This window comes from Blennius ocellaris (assembly GCF_963422515.1).
Source record: "Blennius ocellaris genome assembly, chromosome: 14".
Lineage (NCBI taxonomy): Eukaryota > Metazoa > Chordata > Actinopteri > Blenniiformes > Blenniidae > Blennius > Blennius ocellaris.
In genome coordinates this window covers 25,641,936-25,663,138 of record NC_137663.1, presented here as the reverse complement: position 1 = coordinate 25,663,138, position 21,203 = coordinate 25,641,936, and the positions used below count along the sequence as shown (strand labels likewise).

At 43.5% G+C, this 21,203-nt stretch overlaps 2 protein-coding genes across 2 annotated transcripts in view; both read left to right on the top strand.

Annotated features, from left to right (window-relative positions):
- Positions 1–302: 302 nt before the first annotated feature.
- acat1 (acetyl-CoA acetyltransferase 1) lies at positions 303–8,067 on the top strand. Its single transcript, XM_080509474.1, is given in 13 exon segments — positions 303–423; positions 1,241–1,288; positions 1,371–1,488; positions 3,397–3,492; positions 4,194–4,294; positions 4,412–4,555; positions 4,632–4,782; positions 4,855–4,950; positions 6,132–6,245; positions 6,441–6,454; positions 6,456–6,506; positions 6,610–6,767; positions 7,806–8,067. Coding segments are annotated over 13 exon segments (1,263 nt in total). The 5' UTR covers positions 303–372; the 3' UTR covers positions 7,927–8,067.
- A 10,300-nt stretch (positions 8,068–18,367) lies between these two features.
- LOC308139597 (cell adhesion molecule DSCAM-like) overlaps positions 18,368–21,203 on the top strand; it is a gene marked incomplete at both ends in the record, with an annotated part of 32,864 nt that continues 30,028 nt past the window's right edge. Inside the window, 3 exons of the mRNA XM_080509059.1 lie at positions 18,368–18,749; positions 19,018–19,108; positions 20,529–20,533. Of these exons, the coding sequence (XP_080365185.1) occupies positions 18,368–18,749; positions 19,018–19,108; positions 20,529–20,533 (478 nt within the window). The remainder of the gene's footprint in view (positions 18,750–19,017; positions 19,109–20,528; positions 20,534–21,203) is intronic.

Below are 21,203 nucleotides of genomic sequence, written 5' to 3'. Positions count from 1 at the left end.
ATCCAAATAAATAATCAAACGGTTTCTTTATTAACTTATTTTATAGATCCCATGTTGTATCATTGTCTTTCTTAAAGAGCACAATATAAAGAATTTCACCATGAAAGCTCATATTTTTAAATGTATCTGTGGAAACAAATGCGCTGCGGTCGCACGGGAGACCCATCCAATATGGCGTCCGCGCGACATCTCTTGATTCCTCGCGTAGTGTTAAAGAATTTACATCTCCCAGCTACCCTTGCGACTGTGACGTCACACGCACACCCCTCGATGTGATTGGCTGCTCATGTCCGTCCCCTCCACCCCCTTCCGCCGCTGAAGGTGAAGCAGTTGACTGTCGTAGGAGTCACACGCTCCTTCTTCCAGGCCAAAATGTCATCCGGTGGACTTCTAACCCGGCAGGCTGGCGTCTGCAAGCGGCTGGTGAGTGAAGCGGGGACCGGAGTCCAGCTTTGTGTCGCTTAATTGTCACGTTGAACTCCAGGGGAGTGCTAGTTGTTGTTAGCAACAACATGGCAGCGCAGGCCCGCTGCAGCTCGAACCTGCAGTCCTCGGTTAAAGTCACATTTAAAAAAAAAAAGAGTAATTTAAGTGGTTTCAAGTGGAATTATTTACGTGTTTCTCCAGGCTTTAGGGGTTTGTAACCGTGGAAGAGGCGAACAAGCAGAACAGCTGCGAGCCAGCAGAAATCGTAATCAAAATAAGGGTGTATTTCTGTTTAACACGCTGCGTTTCAACCTGAAAAATAGAAAATATGTTGACTAATCCGGTTTGTCGACAGCTTCTTTAACGTGCAGCTCATGTATCAAGAGTATCAGCTAAGATCTTTTAATAATCTCGCAGGCGGAGAAGTTTCCATTGTCACATCAGCAGCAAAGCCGGACAGAAGAATAAAATCTCACATTGTTACAGGATAGGAGAATAAAATAAAATCACAGTGCATTCTAAAAGTGGAGAAATATAGTAAAATAAAGTGAATCCAAAAAACAGGAAAGAGCCAGTAACTTAATATGTGCAAGTATATTTGTATATGCACTGTTATTGCACAGTAAATAAATAAATTATATTATTATTGCACAGAGGTAGAATGAATTGTCCGGTTTGTGGGCTTGTACATCAATTTTCATGATAAAAGCACTCAGTTTCAGCATCGACTGAGTGTTAGTGTCCTTTAAAAGGCATGTTTTAGAAGAAAAATTGTCTCCAAACAGGATTTATTATTCATTTTTTTAACTTCCAGGCTCACAAGTACATCTCCAGAACCTACGCATCTCGTCCCTCCCTCAATGTAAGTCCCGCTCCTCACACTTATTATTCCTCATTGATGTTGGACCGTAGAGGGACTGTGTGCTGAACGCTGGTGGTTTCAGGAGGTGGTCATCGTCAGCGCCGTCCGCACTCCAATGGGCTCCTTCAAGGGCAGCCTGGCCGCCGTCCCGGCCACCAAACTGGGCTCCGTGGCCATCAGAGGAGCCATCGACCGAGCAGGTAATCCTGGACCACCGTGGTCTGGAACAATGATTCTAAGTTAAAATGGCTACAACAGTTAAAATATGAAAAATAACTGAAAATGTGTAAAAAAAAAACATAAAAAATGGTTAAAAGTTATTGGGAAAAACAGTTAAAATAGCTGAAATGCGGGTGGGAGCAGATACAAATTTCTGAAACGGTTCACTGAGAAATAATTAGAAGAAAAAAACATCGAAAGAGCGAAGAAAATATAAAAACAGTTCAAAATCTTAAAAAACAAAAACAACAAAAAGTGACAAAAAAATGACATGTTGATCAGCGTCACCGTCTGCAAGTTATTCTAATATTAAGACAAAAAAAAGGCAAAAATTATTCTAAGTTGAAATGGCTATAACAGTTAAAATATGAAAACAACTGAAAATGTGTAAAAAACATCGAAAATTGTTAAAAGTTATTTAAAAAAAAGTTAATATATTATGAATATATATATATATATATATATATATATATATATATATATATATATATAAATGGCTACAAAAAAATAAGGCAAAATTATACTACGTTGAAATGGCTACAACAATTAAAATATGAAAAATAACTGAAAATGTGTAAAAAACATCAAAAATGGTTAAAAGTTATTGAAAAAAAAGTTAAAATAGCTGAAATGGTGGTGGGAAAAGATCAAAATTTCTGAAACGGTTCACTGAGAAATAATAAGAAGGAAAAAACATCAAAAGAGCGAAGAAAATACAAAAACAGTTCAAAATCTTTAAAGAAAAAAAAAGTGAATACATTAAGCTGGGCTTCAAAATATAAATATAAATGACATGTTGATCAGCGTCACCGTCTGCAAGTTATTTTAATATTAAGACAAAAAATAAGGCAAAAATTATTCCAAGTTAAAATGGCTACAATAGTTAAAATATGAAAACAACTTAAAATGTGTGAAAAACATTGAAAATGGTTCAAACTTATTGAAAAAAAAGTTAAAATAGCTCAAATGCGGGTGGGAACAGATTCAAATTCCTGAGAAAATAAGAAAATATAAAACTTCAGGGCAACATAAAACACAGTTTCGGACGATATGACAAAACTTTATGATTCTGTTTTTTAGTGTCATTTTCAAGGTTAAACGTGTTTTTATTTTATTTGACGGAAACAGACCGATGATAAAAGTTGCAGAGATAAAGGTTTATGTTTTTTTATTATTTCCTTGTCATCAAACATTTACGTAAGAAAAAGAAAGTCGGTCTCAACAAACCAATTTGATCACATTTGCTTCTATCAATAATTACCTTCTTGTCGTATCGTTCTGTTTGAAACGAGTCCAAACATTTTCTCTCGGAGCTGCTAGAAAAGTTCATTGTACATTTTTATCACTGATTATTGCACTCAGAAAAAAAAATCCTTATTTTGCAGGCAAACTTGTGTTTAGCTTTGTTTCTGTAGTTGTTTTTCTAATTCTTTATATCAGAGGACTTTTACAGGTAATGTCATAAACACAATTTTTTTTTTAAAGTATTTTCGATTTTTACAAAGGTGATTTAATGTGGAGTGAAACGTTCAGTGAAAATAGAAACGTATAAACTAAAAGTGCTGCAGGCGTTGGTTTGATTGGTGTTGGACTGACGAGCGTCGTTAAAAATATCATTACTGTGATGTAAACTTCCTTTAATATGCATATTGTAAAAGACTGAACTGCAATAATTATAGTTTTGGAGACATTTATGATTTGCAACCTGAGAATGTTTAAAAAAAAAGAAGGATTATTATGACATCAAACTGTTATTTGCTTAAGTAATTGAGGCCAAATTGCTTGTATTGTGACGGGAACGCATACTAAATTAGAGAAAAGCTCATTAACCTCTAAAGTGGCCGTATTATTAGTAGTAACTTGTATTTTTTGGGGGGTTGTGTGTTGAGGAATCGCTCCGGAGGAGGTGAAGGAGGTCTACATGGGGAACGTGCTGCAGGCCGGAGAAGGACAAGCTCCGACACGACAGGCTCTGCTTGGAGCAGGTAGGAGGAGCCTCTGGGGGGGAGGAGCCACCGGGGGGAGGAGCCTCCAGGGGGAGGAGCCGTGACGTTTGTGACACAAAGTGCGAAGTTGGCGGCGGGAATAGTTTTAATCTGAGGAAGCTCCTCGTCCAGCACGACTTTCTTTCTTTCTTAAAAAATTTTTTTATTGCAATATTCAACTTTTTCAGATCTACCATCGTATATCTACATAACAAATGTTTAATTTGAGCATTATTAAGAACAAACACACCATAGGTGTAGTTCATAGTTTTCTTATTAAAGTTGATTTATATATATATATATATATATATAAATATATATATTTAGAGGAAAATATATATGTTACATTTATTTATTAAAAAATTTTTTATTGTGTGTTTCTATTTGATTTTCTTCTATTTTTCTATTTTATGTGAAGCACTTTATGTTGCAGTTACTTTGTATGAAAAGTTCTACAAATAAAGTTTGATTGATTATTAAAAAAATTAACATTTATTATGACACAAACACACAAAAGTGCTGGTATCGGTACTGGTATTGGTACTGGTATCAGTTCTGGTATCGATACTGGTATCGGTTCTGCTATCGGTTCTGGTATCGGTTCTGGTATCGGTTCTGGTATCGGTACTGGTATCGGTTCTGGTATCGGTACTGGTATCGGTACACACGTGACCCGTGTCCTTCCCTGAACGTGTCTGCAGGTCTGACTCTCGGCACTCCGGCGACGACCATCAACAAAGTGTGTGCGTCGGGGATGAAGTCCATCATGATGGCCGCCCAGAGTCTCATGTGTGGACATCAGGTACGCCGGGTGTCCCCCTCGTCCAGCCGCGCCCGGCGGGATGAAACACAAAACAAGCTCGTGTTTACCGTCAGCTGGCGGGGATTAGCAAGTGACCTTGTGTGTGTGTGTGTTCAGGACGTGATGGTGGCAGGAGGCATGGAGAGCATGTCCAACGTCCCGTACGTCATGCCCAGAGACACGCCGTCCTACGGAGGGGTGAGGATGGAGGACCTCATCGTGAAGGACGGGCTCACGGACGTCTACAACAAGTTCCACATGGTAGCCCCGCCCCCCCGGCCCCGCCCACTCCACGCCTGCCGCCGCTTTATTTGATTTGCTTGGTTTGTGTTACCAGGGAAACTGTGCGGAGAACACGGCCAAGACCAGCAGCATCACCCGGGAGGAGCAGGACGCCTACGCCATCGCCTCCTACAGCCGCAGCAAAGCGGCGTTCGAGTCCGGCGTGTTAGCCCGGGAGATCGTACCCGTCAGCATTCCTCAGAGAGGTGAGGGGAACGAAACACCGCCGCCGCCGTGCACAGGGCCGGGGGGCGACTGACGGCGCCGTGTGTCCGCAGGCAAACCGGACGTGGTGGTGTCGGAGGACGAGGAGTGGAGGAGGGTGGACTTCAGCAAGGTTCCCAAGCTGAGGGCCGTGTTCCAGAAGGAGAACGGTAACAACCATTACTTGTAATAAAAGACCTGGAATCGCTTTGCAGCTTTGATCTTTTTTGCACACGACCAGCCGTAAATGAAAATATACTGTACGTGTATTTATATTTAATGTGAACTGAACTTCAGCTAGATGTGATGCAAAGTCCAGTTTTTGTCAATTCCGTATAGTGTTCGTCATTTAATGTTCTGTCTACCGTAATTCCCAGACTATAAGCAGCTACTTTTTTCACACGCTTTGAACCCTGCGGCTTAAACATACATGGGCGATGCATTCAGGTGCATCACGTAACTCCAACCTTTCTTTCTTTCTTTTTTTTTTAATTCAGAGGATACGTCTTATATTCAGGTGGATGAGTAGTCTAGAAATTACGGTACTTACTGATCATGCACACCTTGAAAAGACTTATTTAAAAAATAAATAAATCATGATAGAGTCACATGACCAACAATCCAGTGTGATATTCACTCATTTGTTTCCCTTTATTGCTCTTTGTTCAGCTTCTCATTAACACTGCTTGTCCATATGCACTGTCCCGTCCAAATAAATTACCGTAATTTCCAGACTATACGCCGCCACTTTTTTTCCACACGCTTTGAACCCTGCGGCTTATAAAAGGATGCCGCTAATTTATGGATTTTTAATGCGTTAACTGGCTTCATGCCGCCAGATTCTACTTCCGCGTGTCATTTTGAGCCTCTGCTTCTTCAAAACCTGCACGAAAAGTGATATTTCAGCTCTTATAGTTGTGGCTTTTAGTCACGCGTGGCCTATATATATATATATATATATATATATATATATATGTGTGTGTGTGTGTGCGCGCGCATGTACTTTTTTTTTTTCTTCTGTTGAAATTTTGCAGGTGCAGCTTATATCCAGTTGTGCTCAATAGTCCAGATAATACGGTAATAAATGAAATGGGGAAAAACACTCTTTGGACTTAAAGTAATTTTTAAAAATCAATACAGCGTGAAGTCATTTCACCAGATATGTTTTCACAAATTAATTTTTTTAAATTTTCATGTCTGTCGTTCGCAACTTCGATTTTATTCAAGTTTCCGTCGTTCGGAGTTGCAATATTTTGCTCCGAAACGTGACAGTTTTCTCCTCTTTTGTTCACCCGTTTATCCGTTCATCCTTCCCGTGCGAGTTTTAACCCTCGTGTTTATAAAATCTCAGGCACGGTGACGGCGGCTAACGCTAGCACGCTGAACGACGGCGCCGCCGCTCTGGTGTTGATGACCGCCGACGCCGCGAAGAGACTCGGCGTCACGCCGCTGGCCAAGATCGTCTGTAAGAGACACACACACACACACACACACACACACACACACACACACACACACACACACACACACACACACACACACACACACACACACACACACACACACACACACACACACAGTACGTTCCCACCTACCTGCTGTTGATGGTTATTGGTTGAAATTTGTATTTTTTTTTTACATTTTCGTTCTTTACATTCAGCTTTCGCCGACGCCCGCAGTGGCGCCCATCGACTTCCCCATCGCTCCGGCGTTCGCCGTACCAAAGGTGTGTGGTGTTGTGACTCGCCACAGTCTCTCTGGATGTTTCTGGATTGACTATCCACCCCCCCCCCCCCCCCCCTCACCCCCCCTCTCACCCCCCCCACCAGGCTCTGGATGCAGCAGGACTGAAGAAGGAGGACATCTCCATGTGGGAGATCAACGAAGCGTTCAGCGTGGTCGTGCTCGCCAACATCAAGATGCTGGACATCGACCCCGGCAAGGTCAACGTGAACGGGGGCGCCGTGTCGCTGGGACACCCCATCGGGTGAGCAGCTCGGGGGGGGGCGGGGGGCCTTTATTTATCCTTCTCGTCTGTCCAAGTAGAAACTGAGTCGTAGAGTTGAGGTTTAAGAAGCTTTGCTGAGCGACAATTAATGTAAAAGTCACTGATGGAGTCAAAAATGTTTCCCAGGTTGAAGTCGGGACGTATTTTTTAATTTATTACGACGTTTTTCATTTGGAATCTCTAATCCGCTGAGGGTTCGTGTGAAAACGACGACTAAAAACATCGTTGTCTGAACTGTGACAAGAAATTCAACATTCATAAGCATGAATCTCACTTAAAAGTGGAAGTTTGACTGAATTCTAAACACAAACCGTGTTCAGTAAGTTCTGATAGGAATAGTGCGTTTTATTGATTTTAACTTTTAACATGGTAAATTTGAAGTTGTTTGTCTTTTACAATAAGAAATGATTAAGTTTTTCACTTCATGACTCATAAATCTTTTATGTTTTTGATTTTTAAAATAGTGGATTTTAATATTTTTGACATGGAAAAATGGTAAATGATGTTTTGGGACTTTAGGAATAGTGAATTTTAATGATTTTGACTATTAACATCGAAAATTTGAAGGTTTTTGTCTTTAAAAATAATAAAAGATGGGTTTTTTTTAACTTCATGACTAGTAAATCTTATATTTGTCATTTTAAAAATAGTGAATTTTAATATTTTTGACATTAAAAACGGTAAATGATGTTTTGACTTTATATAGAGTGAATTTTAGAGTTTTTCACTTTAATAACGGTAAATTAAAAGGTCAAAAATTCATTATTCAAAAACGTCAACACTTAAGCGAATCTTTTCAACAAATGAAAAAAACTCGAGTCGTAACTGATAACAAGACGATTACATGAACTCGTCCACTATAAATATCGTCGTAAGTGACGACAACTCATTAATACACACATTTTAACTCGAGTTAGCAGATTAGATTTTTTCGCACATTTAAAATCCTGTGTTTTGAGTCGAGATTTTAAAAGAAAATGTAAAAAAAACAAAGCGTTTCCTGTCTGCGTCCTTCAGGATGTCTGGCGCCAGAATCGTGGGTCACATGGTCCACAGCCTGCAGCCGGGGCAGTACGGCCTGGCGGGCATCTGCAACGGCGGCGGAGGAGCGTCCTCCATCATCATCCAGAAGCTGTAGGCGGAGCTCCGACTCACTGCGATGGAGGGATGGAGGGATGGAGGGATGGAGGCGGTGCCGCTGCAGCGCCGGTGGCCTTATTAACCGCACAGACGTTTTCACCCCAACGCCGTCGCCACTCCAGCGTGAAACACTCCCGAGGCCGGAGAGTTCTGTGGACCTTTTTTTGTGCTGAATTATCAAAGTAAATGTTAAATATACGAAGAGGACGTGTTTCTTGATCGCACACAATTATATACTATGGTGTAGAAATATTGATCTACAACAATAGGTCTATGTAGATGTACGCATAATCCATTAGGTCCTTCTGTGTGGAAAATCCTCAAACACAGCCTTTCCTATGGGATCCGAGAGAACCTGGTCCCCCCCCCCCCCCCCCCCCCCCCCCATGACGTCGCTTCCACATTCCTCTCGAGGGTTGATTTTCACCGTCGCAAAATTCTGCAAAGAATAAATGTGTCAAAATTCCATCGTGCATCCGATGGAGGCAATTATGCATTTCGCTGTTTTTTTTGTGAAAATAATTTAATAATAATAATTGAATTAACATGGACTGTGGTGTAGTAATGTCTTGAAGCTGGAGGTTCATGCTCATATTGATCCCGGGACATTTTACTTACAGAATCAGGCGGGCGACAGTCAGGACCTCTTGTCAATGTTTATTTTATGAGGTTTTCATTCGAAGCTTCGAGACGCGAGTACAATGAGGGAACAGAACAGTTGAGAACAGAACTGTCTGCACGAGAGTGCGAAGAAGAGCATGTTTGTAGTTACTCTGAATCAGCGTTGACGGCAAAGGTCCAATGGTGAGATTACGGGGGTGGGGGGGGGTGGGGGGGGGGGGGGGGGGGGTTTGCAAACTTGCATCTTTATTTAATCTTGCTGACATAAACGAAACAGGATGTACACACAAGTACTTCTCAGAAAGCAGAGCCAGACGACGCAGTGGGTGTCAGTTCCGTTAGTTTGAGGTTTGGTATCGAAAGTTCAAACAGAGGGAAAGGTTCAACTGAGGTGTGTGTGTGTGTGTGTGTGTGTGTGTGTGTGTGTGTGTGTGTGTGTGTGTGTGTGTGTGTGTGTGTGTGTGTGTGTGTGTGTGTGTGTGTGTGTGTGTGTGTGTGTGTGTGTGTGTGTGTGTGTGTGTGTGTGTGTGTGTGTGTGTGTGCGCTTTCAGTACTAAAACTTAACAACAGCACCAACTACTGGACCAACATGAAAACGACTTAATTTTCAGAACGTTGCCATGGAAACATCATACTTTTCCAAGTTGTTGTTTTTTTTTCTTTTCCCATGAAGTCCTTTGAAGTTTTTTGAAGTTTTGTGGCAATGAAGAATCTCAGGTGTCGTGAACCAAACGAGAAAGAAGAAAACTGGTTTGAAGCAGACAATGTCTATACGTTGACCGACACTTCCTCTTTGAGATAAGAGTCCCCCCCCCCCCCCCCCCCCCCCCACCCACCCACCACATCCCCTCCTTTAGCTCCACCTTCCCCCCCTTTGGATTTTAGTTTCACTCTGTAGTAAAACGTGCAGCTCTTTGTTCTGGAAGGAGGATTCACCTGGACGACTGCAGACCCCTACAGGTACACACACACACACACACACACACACACACACACACACACACACACACACACGCGCTGGACTCAGGAAGCTGCTGGTTTCAAAGAGTCAGAAAGTGTCTTTCAATCTGTAACTCCAGAACCAAGCTCAGTCTGAGTCTCTGGATCTTCATCAGCTGATGAAGGAGAGCAGGGGGAGTCCAACCTGCAGGACGCCGGTCCTCCAGGACCGAGTCTGGTTCAGGACTGTCCCGGAACCAGAGAGTCAATGTAGAAGGAGAGTCACTTCCTTCCTGGGTCGCGTGTGTGTGTGCGCGTGCGTGCGCGCGTGTGTGCGTGTGTTAGCGCGCAAGAGAATTTTTAAAACTTCATTAATAGTTCCACTTGTTTCATTTGATGTTTTCCAGCAGGATGGCTCTGAAGATCTTCCTCTTCAGCCTCCTCATCCTCACTGAAGCTTTTGGTAAGGAGATGATGATGATGATGGTGGTGGTGATGGTGGTGGTGGTGGTGATTATGATGATGATGATGATGGTGGTGGTGGTGATGATGATGATGATGATGATTGATGATGGGGGTGGGGGTGATGATGATGATGATGATGATTGGGGGTGGGGGTGATGATGATGATGATGATGATTGATGATGGGGGTGGGGGTGATGATGATGATGATGATGATTGATGATGGGGGTGGGGGTGGGGGGGATAGTGATGTAATGATGAGGATGGTGACGTGATGATGATGATGGTGATGTAATGATGAGGATGGTGACGTGATGATGATGATGGTGATGTAATGATGAGGATGGTGACGTGATGATGATGATGGTGATGTAATGATGAGGATGGTGACGTGATGATGATGATGGTGATGTAATGATGAGGATGGTGACGTGATGATGGTGATGTAATGATGGTGATGATGATGATGCTGATGATGGTGGTGAAGATGATGTAATGATGATGATGGTGATATGACGATGATGATGGTGATGTAATGATGAGGATGGTGACGTGATGATGGTGATGTAATGATGGTGATGATGATGGTGGTGAAGATGATGTAATGATGATGATGGTGATATGACGATGATGATGGTGGTGCTGATGATGATGTTGATGTAAATGTAATGATGATGTTGATGTTGTTGTCAACATTATCACCATCATTACATAATGATGGTGATGATGCTGATGGTGATGATGATGGTGATGATGATGTGATGATGATGGTGATGAGGAAGAAGAGGCTTCCTGCGGGGCCAGAGGGTTCCAGGTTTGATTCCCCAGTCATCCAGAGGCTGCAGACCCATCCGGGCCCTGCAGGAGCAGTGACAGGTGAGGGGGTGTGGCCGAGCTCAGGTGACAGCCAGGTTTGCTGTGATTGGTCAGATCTGGCAGAAGACGAGTGGGAGGAGTTCAGCCCGGACGTGGCCGCACTGCACCGCCTCCGAGGACTGTCCCAGCGCATGTCCCACCGCCGCCTGCCGGAGTCGTCCGACCGTCCGAGGTAACACCGTCACCAGTCCAACACTCTTCGTCCTCGCGGGGCGTCGCCATGGCGACAAGTCAGCTCCACAGTGTTGATGGATCAAAATGTCCACTCAGCTCAGATGTGGTTCTCTTTAACCCGACGCCTCGTTTACACCACATTTCTACTCACACAAGTTTTGCGTTTACGAGACCATGTTTTGAAATCGATGTCTGTTTCCACGGCAACGGCAGAAAGAGTGAAAACAATGTAGTATATAACGATGTATTTTTCTCTAACTGACTTTCTCTAACTAACTTTCTCTAACTAACTTTCTCTAACTAACTTTCTCTCACTAACTTTCTCTAACTTTCCCTAACTAGCTTTCCCTAACTACTTTCTCTCACTTTCTCTAACTAACTATCTCTAATTTTCTCTCACTCACTTTCTCTCACTAGCTTTCTCTAACTAACTTTCTCTAACTTTCCCTAACTAACTTTTTTTTAACTAACTTTCTCTCACTAGCTTTCTCTAACTTTCTCTAACTTTCCCTAACTAACTTTCTCTAACTAACTTTCTCTTATTAGCTTTCTATAACTAACTTTCTATAACTTTCTCTGACTAACATTCTCTAACTTTCTCTAACTAACTTTCTCTAACTCCTTTCTCTAACGTTCTCTAACTAACTTTCTCTAACTAACTTTCTCTCACTCACTTTCTCTCACTAGCTTTCTCTCACTAGCTTTCTATAACTAACTTTCTCTGACTAACATTCTCTAACTTTCTCTAACTTTCTCTTGCTTTCTTTAACTTTCTCTAACTTTTTCTAACTAACTTTCTCTAAATTTCTTTAACTAGCTTTCTCTAAATTTCTTTAACTAACTTTCTCTAAATTTCTTTAACTTTCTCTAACTTTCTCTAACTTTGTCTAACTCTGACTTTAAGCTTCTCGTTACACTGCCCCCTAGAGGTTTGACATGAAGCTCACAGTAGATCTTAATCAGGTTTGTTTAAATTATCTGATGTGAACAATTTTATTTGTGAAAATGCAGAGAAGGAAGTATCGATTTTCCATTCCGTGTGTATTGAACACAGAAGTGTGTGCGTGTGTGTGGATCTGTCATGTGACCAATGGTCTGAAGGTTTTCCTTCCTCACTGTGTGTCCTTCTCTTAGAGGGAACGAAGATCCAACGAGCTGGCTGAACACTCTTCAGAGATGTGACAACTTCCCCGCCTGTGTCCCTCAGATGGAGCCGGTGAGTGGATTCATAGAGTTCCAGAGCTGCAGCTGTAGGTGAATCGGAATCAGAAAAAACTCATCATGAGATCGGCCACAGGTTGAGACAGGCGGCTGCAGTAACAGTAACAGTGTCGGACCGTTGGGACAAAGAGGAGCTGAGCTATGAAGCAAAAGCTCTTTGTTTACCGTTTTAGGTTGAATCTCCATAGAAAGCTTTCAGGTGAGTTGGTAAACATCTGAGGATACTTTATATGTATTCACTGCATATTCTTGTTCTTGGTTTTGTAGGACTTTGACAGCTTCTTGGAAAAGATTGATGATCAGAAGGTTCAAGACCGGCTGATGGGTGCGTCAGAGATCTCACACAGCTACAGCCAAAAGCTTCTGGTCATGACTGACGAAGACCCGCCCACCACAGCCAGGGTCCAAGAGGAGTACAGCATGGATCCTCAATACTCGGCCATCATCAGCACAGGATGCCTGAACAATGCCTCCTGCCTTCCGGAGGTGGACAGCTACACGGTGGTCAAAGTATTTGGATGTGTTTCAGAGGATGGACTCACTGTGTCGTGTCTTTCTGGCTCATCTCTGGCCAATCTGCTGCTGGAGACCCCACTGGCGGCAGCACCAGTCTTCTCTCTGGATGGAAACACGAGCACAGATTTCCAAAATGACTTCCTTCGTGTTTCGGTGGCCCGCTCCCTCCAAGCAGTCCTGGAAATTAACTATGAGAATCATCACATTTACCAGGCGATGGATCCAACCAACTCCATCTCCACCTACCAAATTCCACAAAGACCAGCTGATCACAGCACTCAGTACGACCACCAGCAGATCCTCATCCTGGAAGACGACCCTGCGGTCACAGACGCTGCAACCTTTCTATCCGAGAAGCATCCGACCGTCAGCTCCATCTATCGGCTCGATGAGAACCACAGACCCAAACTGATTCACGGTGAACCCGCTCCGCTGTCTGCAGACAGCAGACTGGTGCTGGTCGGCCACGGGGCCCGAGACAGCTCCGGAGAGATGAGACTGGGGGGGTTCACAGCCCAAGACGTCAGTAGAATCACTCAGAGGACCTCTAGGGTCGGCGATGCAATCAAAACTGTCAGCGTGGTGGCATGTGAGGTCGGGTCAGATCCAACCTTCGTCAAAACTCTGCTGAAGGATCTCCATGTGACCGCTGGCATCCAAACCAAGCTGCACGTACGGGATGCCGTGCTGCAAGTCCGACACACTGGAGAGAAAATCACCCAAGAAATGTCTCCAGACGGAGTGCTCTGGAAACATAAAGACGACAGCAGGAAACTGGTTGCGACTCTGGATCGTAATGGAGAGGTCATCATCAGAACTGAGGTTGGTAGTAAAGGAGAAGCACTTTTTACAAACGAAAGAAGCTTTCTCGGTAGAACAGAAAGACGCAGCGAAAACCAAAACCAAAGAGACCAAGTGAGGGTTGATAGACAGATCTGGCCAGAAAAACCCAGAAGATTTATTGACACGGACATTTTTGAGAGGTTCAAGAGTGATAAGGTGCACCAAAGGAAGTTGGCCATGGATGAACTTCAGGCACTGACCTGGGGTCTTTTTCATTCCGATCAATCAACTCCAAGAAAAATCAAACTCGACAACAACCAACCGCTGAAAAAACAGTTCATCATAGCAGATCGAAATGATAAAACTATCAGCTGGATAGACAATGAGGCAAAACTAAAACAAATCCTTCAAGAATGTTATGAGGTCGAAGCAGGCGAAGATGTTAAAAATGTTGTCCTTCACCTTGCAAAGAACAAAGAGATTAAGTTCACCTACATAATGGTCGATGATTGGGTGCAGAGAATTGATCCCAAAAGTCTTTATACATTTCCAGTTGGAAAGAAACTCGACAACAATCAAATAGGTAACAACAATGAAATTGCTAAAGTGAGGAAACATATAGAAGCACACGTTGGCAAAGAAAGCTACGACAAAATGAGACAAAAAATTGGGAGGAGAGGGAAGTATGTTGAGTTTGTGAGGAATATCTTTGAGGAGAATCCACCGTGGCGACCAGCATCCACCGAGGCCTGGCACGCCACATATTTCACTGCATCCATTATTTCCGAATCTGCCCGAAACCTACGGACATTCCCTCTGGTACTAATGGCTCTTCATATGGACGACACCAGCTTCTTTTTTGAGGAACATCCAATGGCAAGAGGAGGAAGCTGGATTAATGAAGATCAACGAGGATTCAGTGGTGCAGCAGATCCTGAAAAACCAAGCAAACTTATAGAGGAAAGACTGATAGAAGTCTTAAACCTGGAAACTAACTTGTTCATGAAGTGGAAGGATACTATTGATGATGGTATAGTCGTTAATGGAATGGCTGAACTGGCAAAAGATTACAATGTCTTAAGTGATCATTCAGATGTTCAGTCTTTCTTAAGTGATTATAACAAATTCAGAGAAACCATTAAAGCCCAACAGCCTCAAACATCTGGATCACTGGGAGGTTACGAGGACGGCCATGTGACACCACGAGACCTCCACTCGGCTTCAGAACTAGAGAGTTCCTTCAAGCATGTGTCCTATTTCTCCAGAGCATCTGTATCAATATCTGAGGAGATTCATGTGAAGCTGCAGGCGGAATATGGGGAAAATCTGGCAAAGTTACGTGTGATAGAAGAAACCGCCAAAGTAGAAAATGGAGAGTTTGTATGTCAGTTTATGCCCGAGGGAGCTGACGCTGAAGCCATCGAGTTCAGGACCGAGTTATCTGCAGAAAGTCGCCATTACAATGAGAAGATGCTGAAGAGCATCGACACAGCAGTGGAAGACATGGAGATTCAGACCTTAGAACTTTCCCATGAGGCCAGTAAGACGGTGGAGCACATTGGAGATGCCGTTGGAGTGCTGGGTCTCATGCTGGGGATGAAGGGAGCTGTTACCGCCTTTGAACATGGAGACAAACAAGCTGGCTGGGTGGGTTCTTTACAAACAGCACATGGAGTGGCAGCCATGACCACAGCTGTTATTTCAAAACAAGCTTTGTCCACGGAGACTCGCGTCGCTGAAACTGTGCCAGATATCATGAGGAGCCCTCACATGAGGAGAGCATTGATAGCTGTACCAATAGTGGGCGTTGGATTTGGGATTTACAATGTAGATGAAGATATTCGGAGGGGTGACACACTGGGATACATCGACGCAGCATTCGATCTTGGCATGATTGCTTTAGATATTGCTCCGCTTGCCGTGCCTCCACTCGCACCAGTTTTAATCCCGATAAATCTGGGTCTTTCAGTCGCCCGGATCGCCATTGATGATGTTTATATGGCCCTCAGCTATGAACTGGACAGCCTCCCGGATGATGCCGGATTCCTGCAGAGACTGGGCGCCGTGTTTGTCGGTTTCGGAAAAGGTGTTTTGCATTTTGCAATTCGCGTGGCAGGTGTGTTTTATGACTGGCGTTATGAAGAAATTGAGAATGGACGAAGACTTGTCGAACAGATCTCGGACTATCACAACTATTACAAAATTACAGCACCGGATGGAAGGATGACCATTGACTTTACTGCTGGTTCTGCATCCTGGAATGGAGGTGGTATTGACTTCTGCCTCGCTGACCAGGGGCCATCCGATTTCTGCATGGACTATTTTGTTTCTAACGATAAAATGAAGAAGTGCTGGAAAATCAATACACAAGGAATTCAAGACATTATTCTTGGTCTGGGAGAATCACATGCTTTGCTGTACAATACTATACAGAAAAAACTGTTCATGTTTATACCAGTCGGCTCTGTGACAGTGGTTTCAGTGAATGAAACTTTATCCGGTACGAGATATGGGAGGTACAGAGGAAACCGAGACTCTAATAGTTTCTTTGCAGTTCAGAAATCAGCAGACTCACATACCATGGATGACAAGCTGAGTTACAAGTACAATCTTTCTGGGGAACTAGGTGATGATATTTTCTACCTTGGTCCACAGAAAAGTTATGTTGAAGGTTCTGGCGGGAAAGACACGTATTTTATTCCTGAACACGGAGGGAAGACCACCATCAACAACTATGACCTTTTCAAAGAATTAGACGTGCTTCTTTTCAGTGTCAACTACAGCCATATTTCTGTGTCCAAATCTGGAAGCCATGTTGTGCTGACGTTTGAGGCCAACCATACAGTCACGATCCAGAACTGGTTTTTGGGGAAGTGTAATCGTCACATGACCATGCTGTCAGGAGACGGAGTCCTGTTTGAGATTTCCTCCACTGTGACTTCCAGAGTTCGTGTGGTCGCCAGAGGGATTAACAAGATGTTAGCCAAGACGGGTCAAGACGTCAACGCTTCACAGCCCCTTTTACAAACGGTAACAAACATCCTGGGATCTCCGTTTGATGACGTACTGACCGGAAATGCGGAAAACAACCTGATTGATGGGGGAGGAGGACGAGACCACTTGATTGGTGGTGAAGGACAAGACATATATGTGGTGAAGAGCCAAAAACATTCTACAGTGGTTGTTGACAATTACTCCACAGACAACAAAACAGACGTGCTCATAATAGAGGCTGACTTTCATGCTTTCAAACTGACTGTACAAGAGGCCGATGCTCTTCTGACAGCTGTCCAGGACAACGTGGCCTTCAGCGTGACCATAAAGAACTGGTTCAGGTCGTCAGCAGACAGACATTTGGTCATCGTCACCAAGGATCTGGTCGCTTTCTCAATCTCAGAAAACAAGGCCGACTGTCAGCAGAGTAACACCTCCAAATGCTTGAAGAATCACAGCATCAACTACAGCAGCTACGGCTCGGGTGTGCTGGTGGACCTTGAGGAGGACCAGGCTTTGAGCAGCGTGACCGACGTCCGCGGCTCAAACTTTAGCGACGTCATCAAAGGGAACAAAGAACACAACGTCCTCTACCCTGAAAGTGGAGACGATTTCATGGAGGGTCGAGGGGGAGGGGACTGGTACGTCCTCCCACCAGGTCCAGGTTCAGGAGTGAAAACCATCAACAATCTGTCACCGGATCTGGACATGGATCTTCTCTTCTTGAGAGAGAAATATGAGAACATACGATGTCGCTGTCAGAGACGGAGTATCTTAATAATGATAAACGACTCACCCGCTGTTATTTTGCTTAATTGGTTTGTTTCAAAGAATTATCAGCACCTGCAGATCAAAACCAGCGACGGAATCACCGCTGGGCTGGAGACCGACATGAGTAGCTGTGGTGGGACGTTACTGTTACCTTTAACTGTTGATTACAGAGACCACCAGCCTGTGACTTTTCTATCAAGCCTCCCTGGTGAGGGGGAGCTGTATTCGATAGAAGGAGAAGATGCTGCCTGGCAATATCAGGCCCCCTGTTACATGTACAGTCCCTCTCATTGGTCGGACAAAGTGGTCTGTGGCAAGGTTGGCACAGTGATGTGGATGGAAGACGTCGATTCAGTTAAAGAAATGTTCGGCTCTACAGGTTTTGACATCATGGTGGGAAACATCAAGGAGAATCGGCTGGATCCGTACATGGGGGGCGCTCTGATGTCTGGGGGCAAAGGAAAAGACACTTACATCATCAAACAAGGATATGGAACAGACATCATGATCGATAACTTTGCATTGGATGAAAGTATTGACACTGTGCTGGTGGACATGGATTACCTCGATGGCGGCCAAGTTCTGTTGGACTCAAGAGGTGAGGACCTGATTGTAACAATCATGACACCAGAAGAAGCATTAACTTTCACTCTGCTGGCCTTCTGTCGGGACTCCATGTTCCAGCACTTGCAGTTTCACAGTTCCGACGGGGTGCATTTCAAACTCGTACAACACGACGCCACAGTTCCTTCCTTTCATACAGAAGCCTTCAAAGTGACCCTGGACCAGTCGGAGATGTACTGCAATCTGGACCTCAGCTCTCAGAGAAACCTCTCAAAGGTTCCACACGGTGCAAGGCTGTCCCTCCAGTCCAATCTGATAGTCGGCAACGACCAGGACAACGCTCTGATTGGTGGATGGAAGGAGGACATCTTGCATGGCGGGGACGGCGATGACAGTCCTTATAGGAGGACTAGGAAGTGATGTCTTGATTGGTGGGCTGGGGGACGACACCCTTTACGGGGACGATGGCGACGACACACTCATGGGAAACTCTGGCCGGGATGTCTTTTTTCCCGGAATGGGGGCGGATGTGATGGATGGAGGTCCTGGCAAAGACACTGTTGTGTACCACGGTGACCACCAGAAGAGGGAAGGGGTTTACGTCAACCTGCTGACTGGACAGGGCCGCCACGCCGATGCTGAGGGCGACGTGCTGAAGGACGTGGAGACCGTGATCGGCACCATCTACCCCGACATTTTAGTGTCCGGTTACGAAAGTTCCCTCCTGAAAGGGTCCGACGGAAACGACGTGCTGGTGTCCACTGGGGAGGACCACCTGGTCGGAGGCGACGGAAGCGACGTTTACATGCTGGCTTCCAAGAGCGCCTCAGTCACGATTGACAACTGTGCAAAGGACAGCGCCACCGACATCCTGTACCTGAGCTCACACTCGTCTCAACGTTTGACTGCCAAGTCCTGCCGGACAGAGTCCTCCTGAAGTTCTACGAACTGAACCAAAGGGGCCACGGTGACTCTGATCGGCTGGACCAGCGACCATGATGAATGTGGTCATTTGATGGTGGAGTACAGAGGCGTGGCGGGTGTCAGTGGACCGCCTGCTACTGGAGTGTCCTCTCAGACAGGAAGAAGGCACCCAGTGTCCCATCATGAGCTGTGGTAGCTCATCAGCCTCGTCCCTTTGCGCTGAGCATTCGCTTTACGGTTCAGTCCAGCAGTGCGACAACAGAAGCGCCAGAAAAGAGCCTGAAGGCCGTGTTGAAGTAGAGACGGATCCCATGATGGCGGTCGAGATGTCGAGGTCTGTGAGATCGCACGCTTTCACTTTCAGGAATTCTCATCGATTTTTATTTTTTAATCATTTATTGTTACTCTATCATCAATAACATTTGCATTTTAATGATCTGTTAAACCTCGTGAACCTGCAGAAATTCAGTATCATCGTGTTATGTAATCTCAACGGTAATTCGTACAACTGTATCGCAATCGCAAACGTCTGTCTTTGCCTCCGTTTCACTTCGAATGCGAACAAAAAGTCAAGTCTGTTTAATTATTTCATGTTGGCATTAAAAACAAATCTCTTGAATTAAAGAGTAAAAGTGTTTGGTTTTTTTTAAATTCATTTCTTCACTAAATGAAGAAACGGCTTGCTCGCTGCTAATGTCAACAACATGACAACATTCTTCTTCTTCTTCTTCTAATAACAAATCAATTTCTAAGTTAAAACACGACTGTGGATTTAATGTGATATCATCCTGAAATACTTCAATCGGTACAGTATTTCCCAAATGTTCTTCTTTATTTTTTTGCAAGTAAATAATAGATTGATGTGAAAACATTATTGGGTGGTTTCTGGCCTTTAAACCAGAAAACTCTCCAAGAACCTTCCTCTGTTTGGATGCATAAAAATGTATTTTAATAGACTACTAATACTAATTTATTACATTTTAAAAGTATGTTAGGATTTTCAGTCTTATTCATAACCATGGTCATAGAATCATTGATGTATGCATGGAATGGAATCTTTTTTTTTTATTTCAGGTAAATGCAGAGAAATGTATGGAGATTCTTGAAAATGCACTTTAAAGCAACATCCAAACCGTTGGTTGAGGGCAATATTTCCAAAACTGTGGGGTCTGTTCATAAAAGGAACATTGATTGTTATTATTAGTGCATCACAGAAATTAAAAAAAAAATATATATATATGTATATATAAAGAGATACTTTCATTGCTCTTTTCTTTGTGACGACTTTAAAGGAAATTCTGCTGGACAATAGCGGAGTTATCAGATAGACGCAATCTGAAACCCATAAAAGACATGAAATCTAAACATTTGTTTACTTTAAGACTTTTTTTTTTTAATTACTATGAGTTGTGATATACTATGCAATTTTGTTCCAAGTGTGTTTTATTTCATGAACAAAAGATTTAGTTGTGCTTTCTTTTATAACTGACTCACAAACGAGGTTTTTTAAATATTCTTTAAAAAGATCTAAGTTTCAAAATTCCAGAATTTTAAACATCCCAGATATTTTTGATGGGTGTCCCAGGAAGCTGCAGTAGCAGGAAGCTGCAGTAGCAGCAACCGGCCAGCAGGTGTGTCAGGGCAGCAGCACGTTTCGACCCGATTGACGGCAAAACAGTAGAAAAGTTCATCGTTCGCCATGAAAGACGGTTTCCTGTGACAAAGTAAGTTGCTCTTGTGTTTGTTCTGCACAGGTGGAGTACGTTTACCACTTTTAATGGCGCATTCTTTCACAATAAGTGTGAGTGTGACCCTGATTTCCTGAATGTAGTGAGCGAACCAAGCGTGGCGCTGCACGCGCTTACACATGTGGCGGAGGTGTGACGCTTGGTCTTTAACGGTGGTTAAAGTGGGAAACAATTAACCTTCTGTTTCCTTGAATTCATTTGGAATTTTTCCACAAACAGTCAGATTCGTGTCGGAACAAGAATCACAGAAAGTGAAGATTGTCACAGGTTTTCATAGTTGATTGATAAATTGAAATAAAGATTCTAATGCGGAATGCAGTTTTACATGTTTGGTTTTAACATTAGTATGGGTGTATTTCCAGCACCATTCAGACACAAGTGATTTACAGGCAAATGTTTGTTTAATTGAAAGCCTGAACCAATAACAGTGTCTTATGACCTGAATTTATTTTAAAAATTGAAGGTTTCACAGGTTTCACAGGCCTTGATTTGATGTCCTGAGTGAGACAAGCTTTTATGATGGGGCTCATTTTAAAATGTCTTCAAAATATTCAACAATGCCTGCAAAAGCAAGGCCGAAAACATAGATAAAATGCTGTATTGTCATGTGTTTATGAGACATTAATTGTAAGAATTTAGTATAAAATCACCTTTTATGTCTGACTGTGAATGTTTATCTGC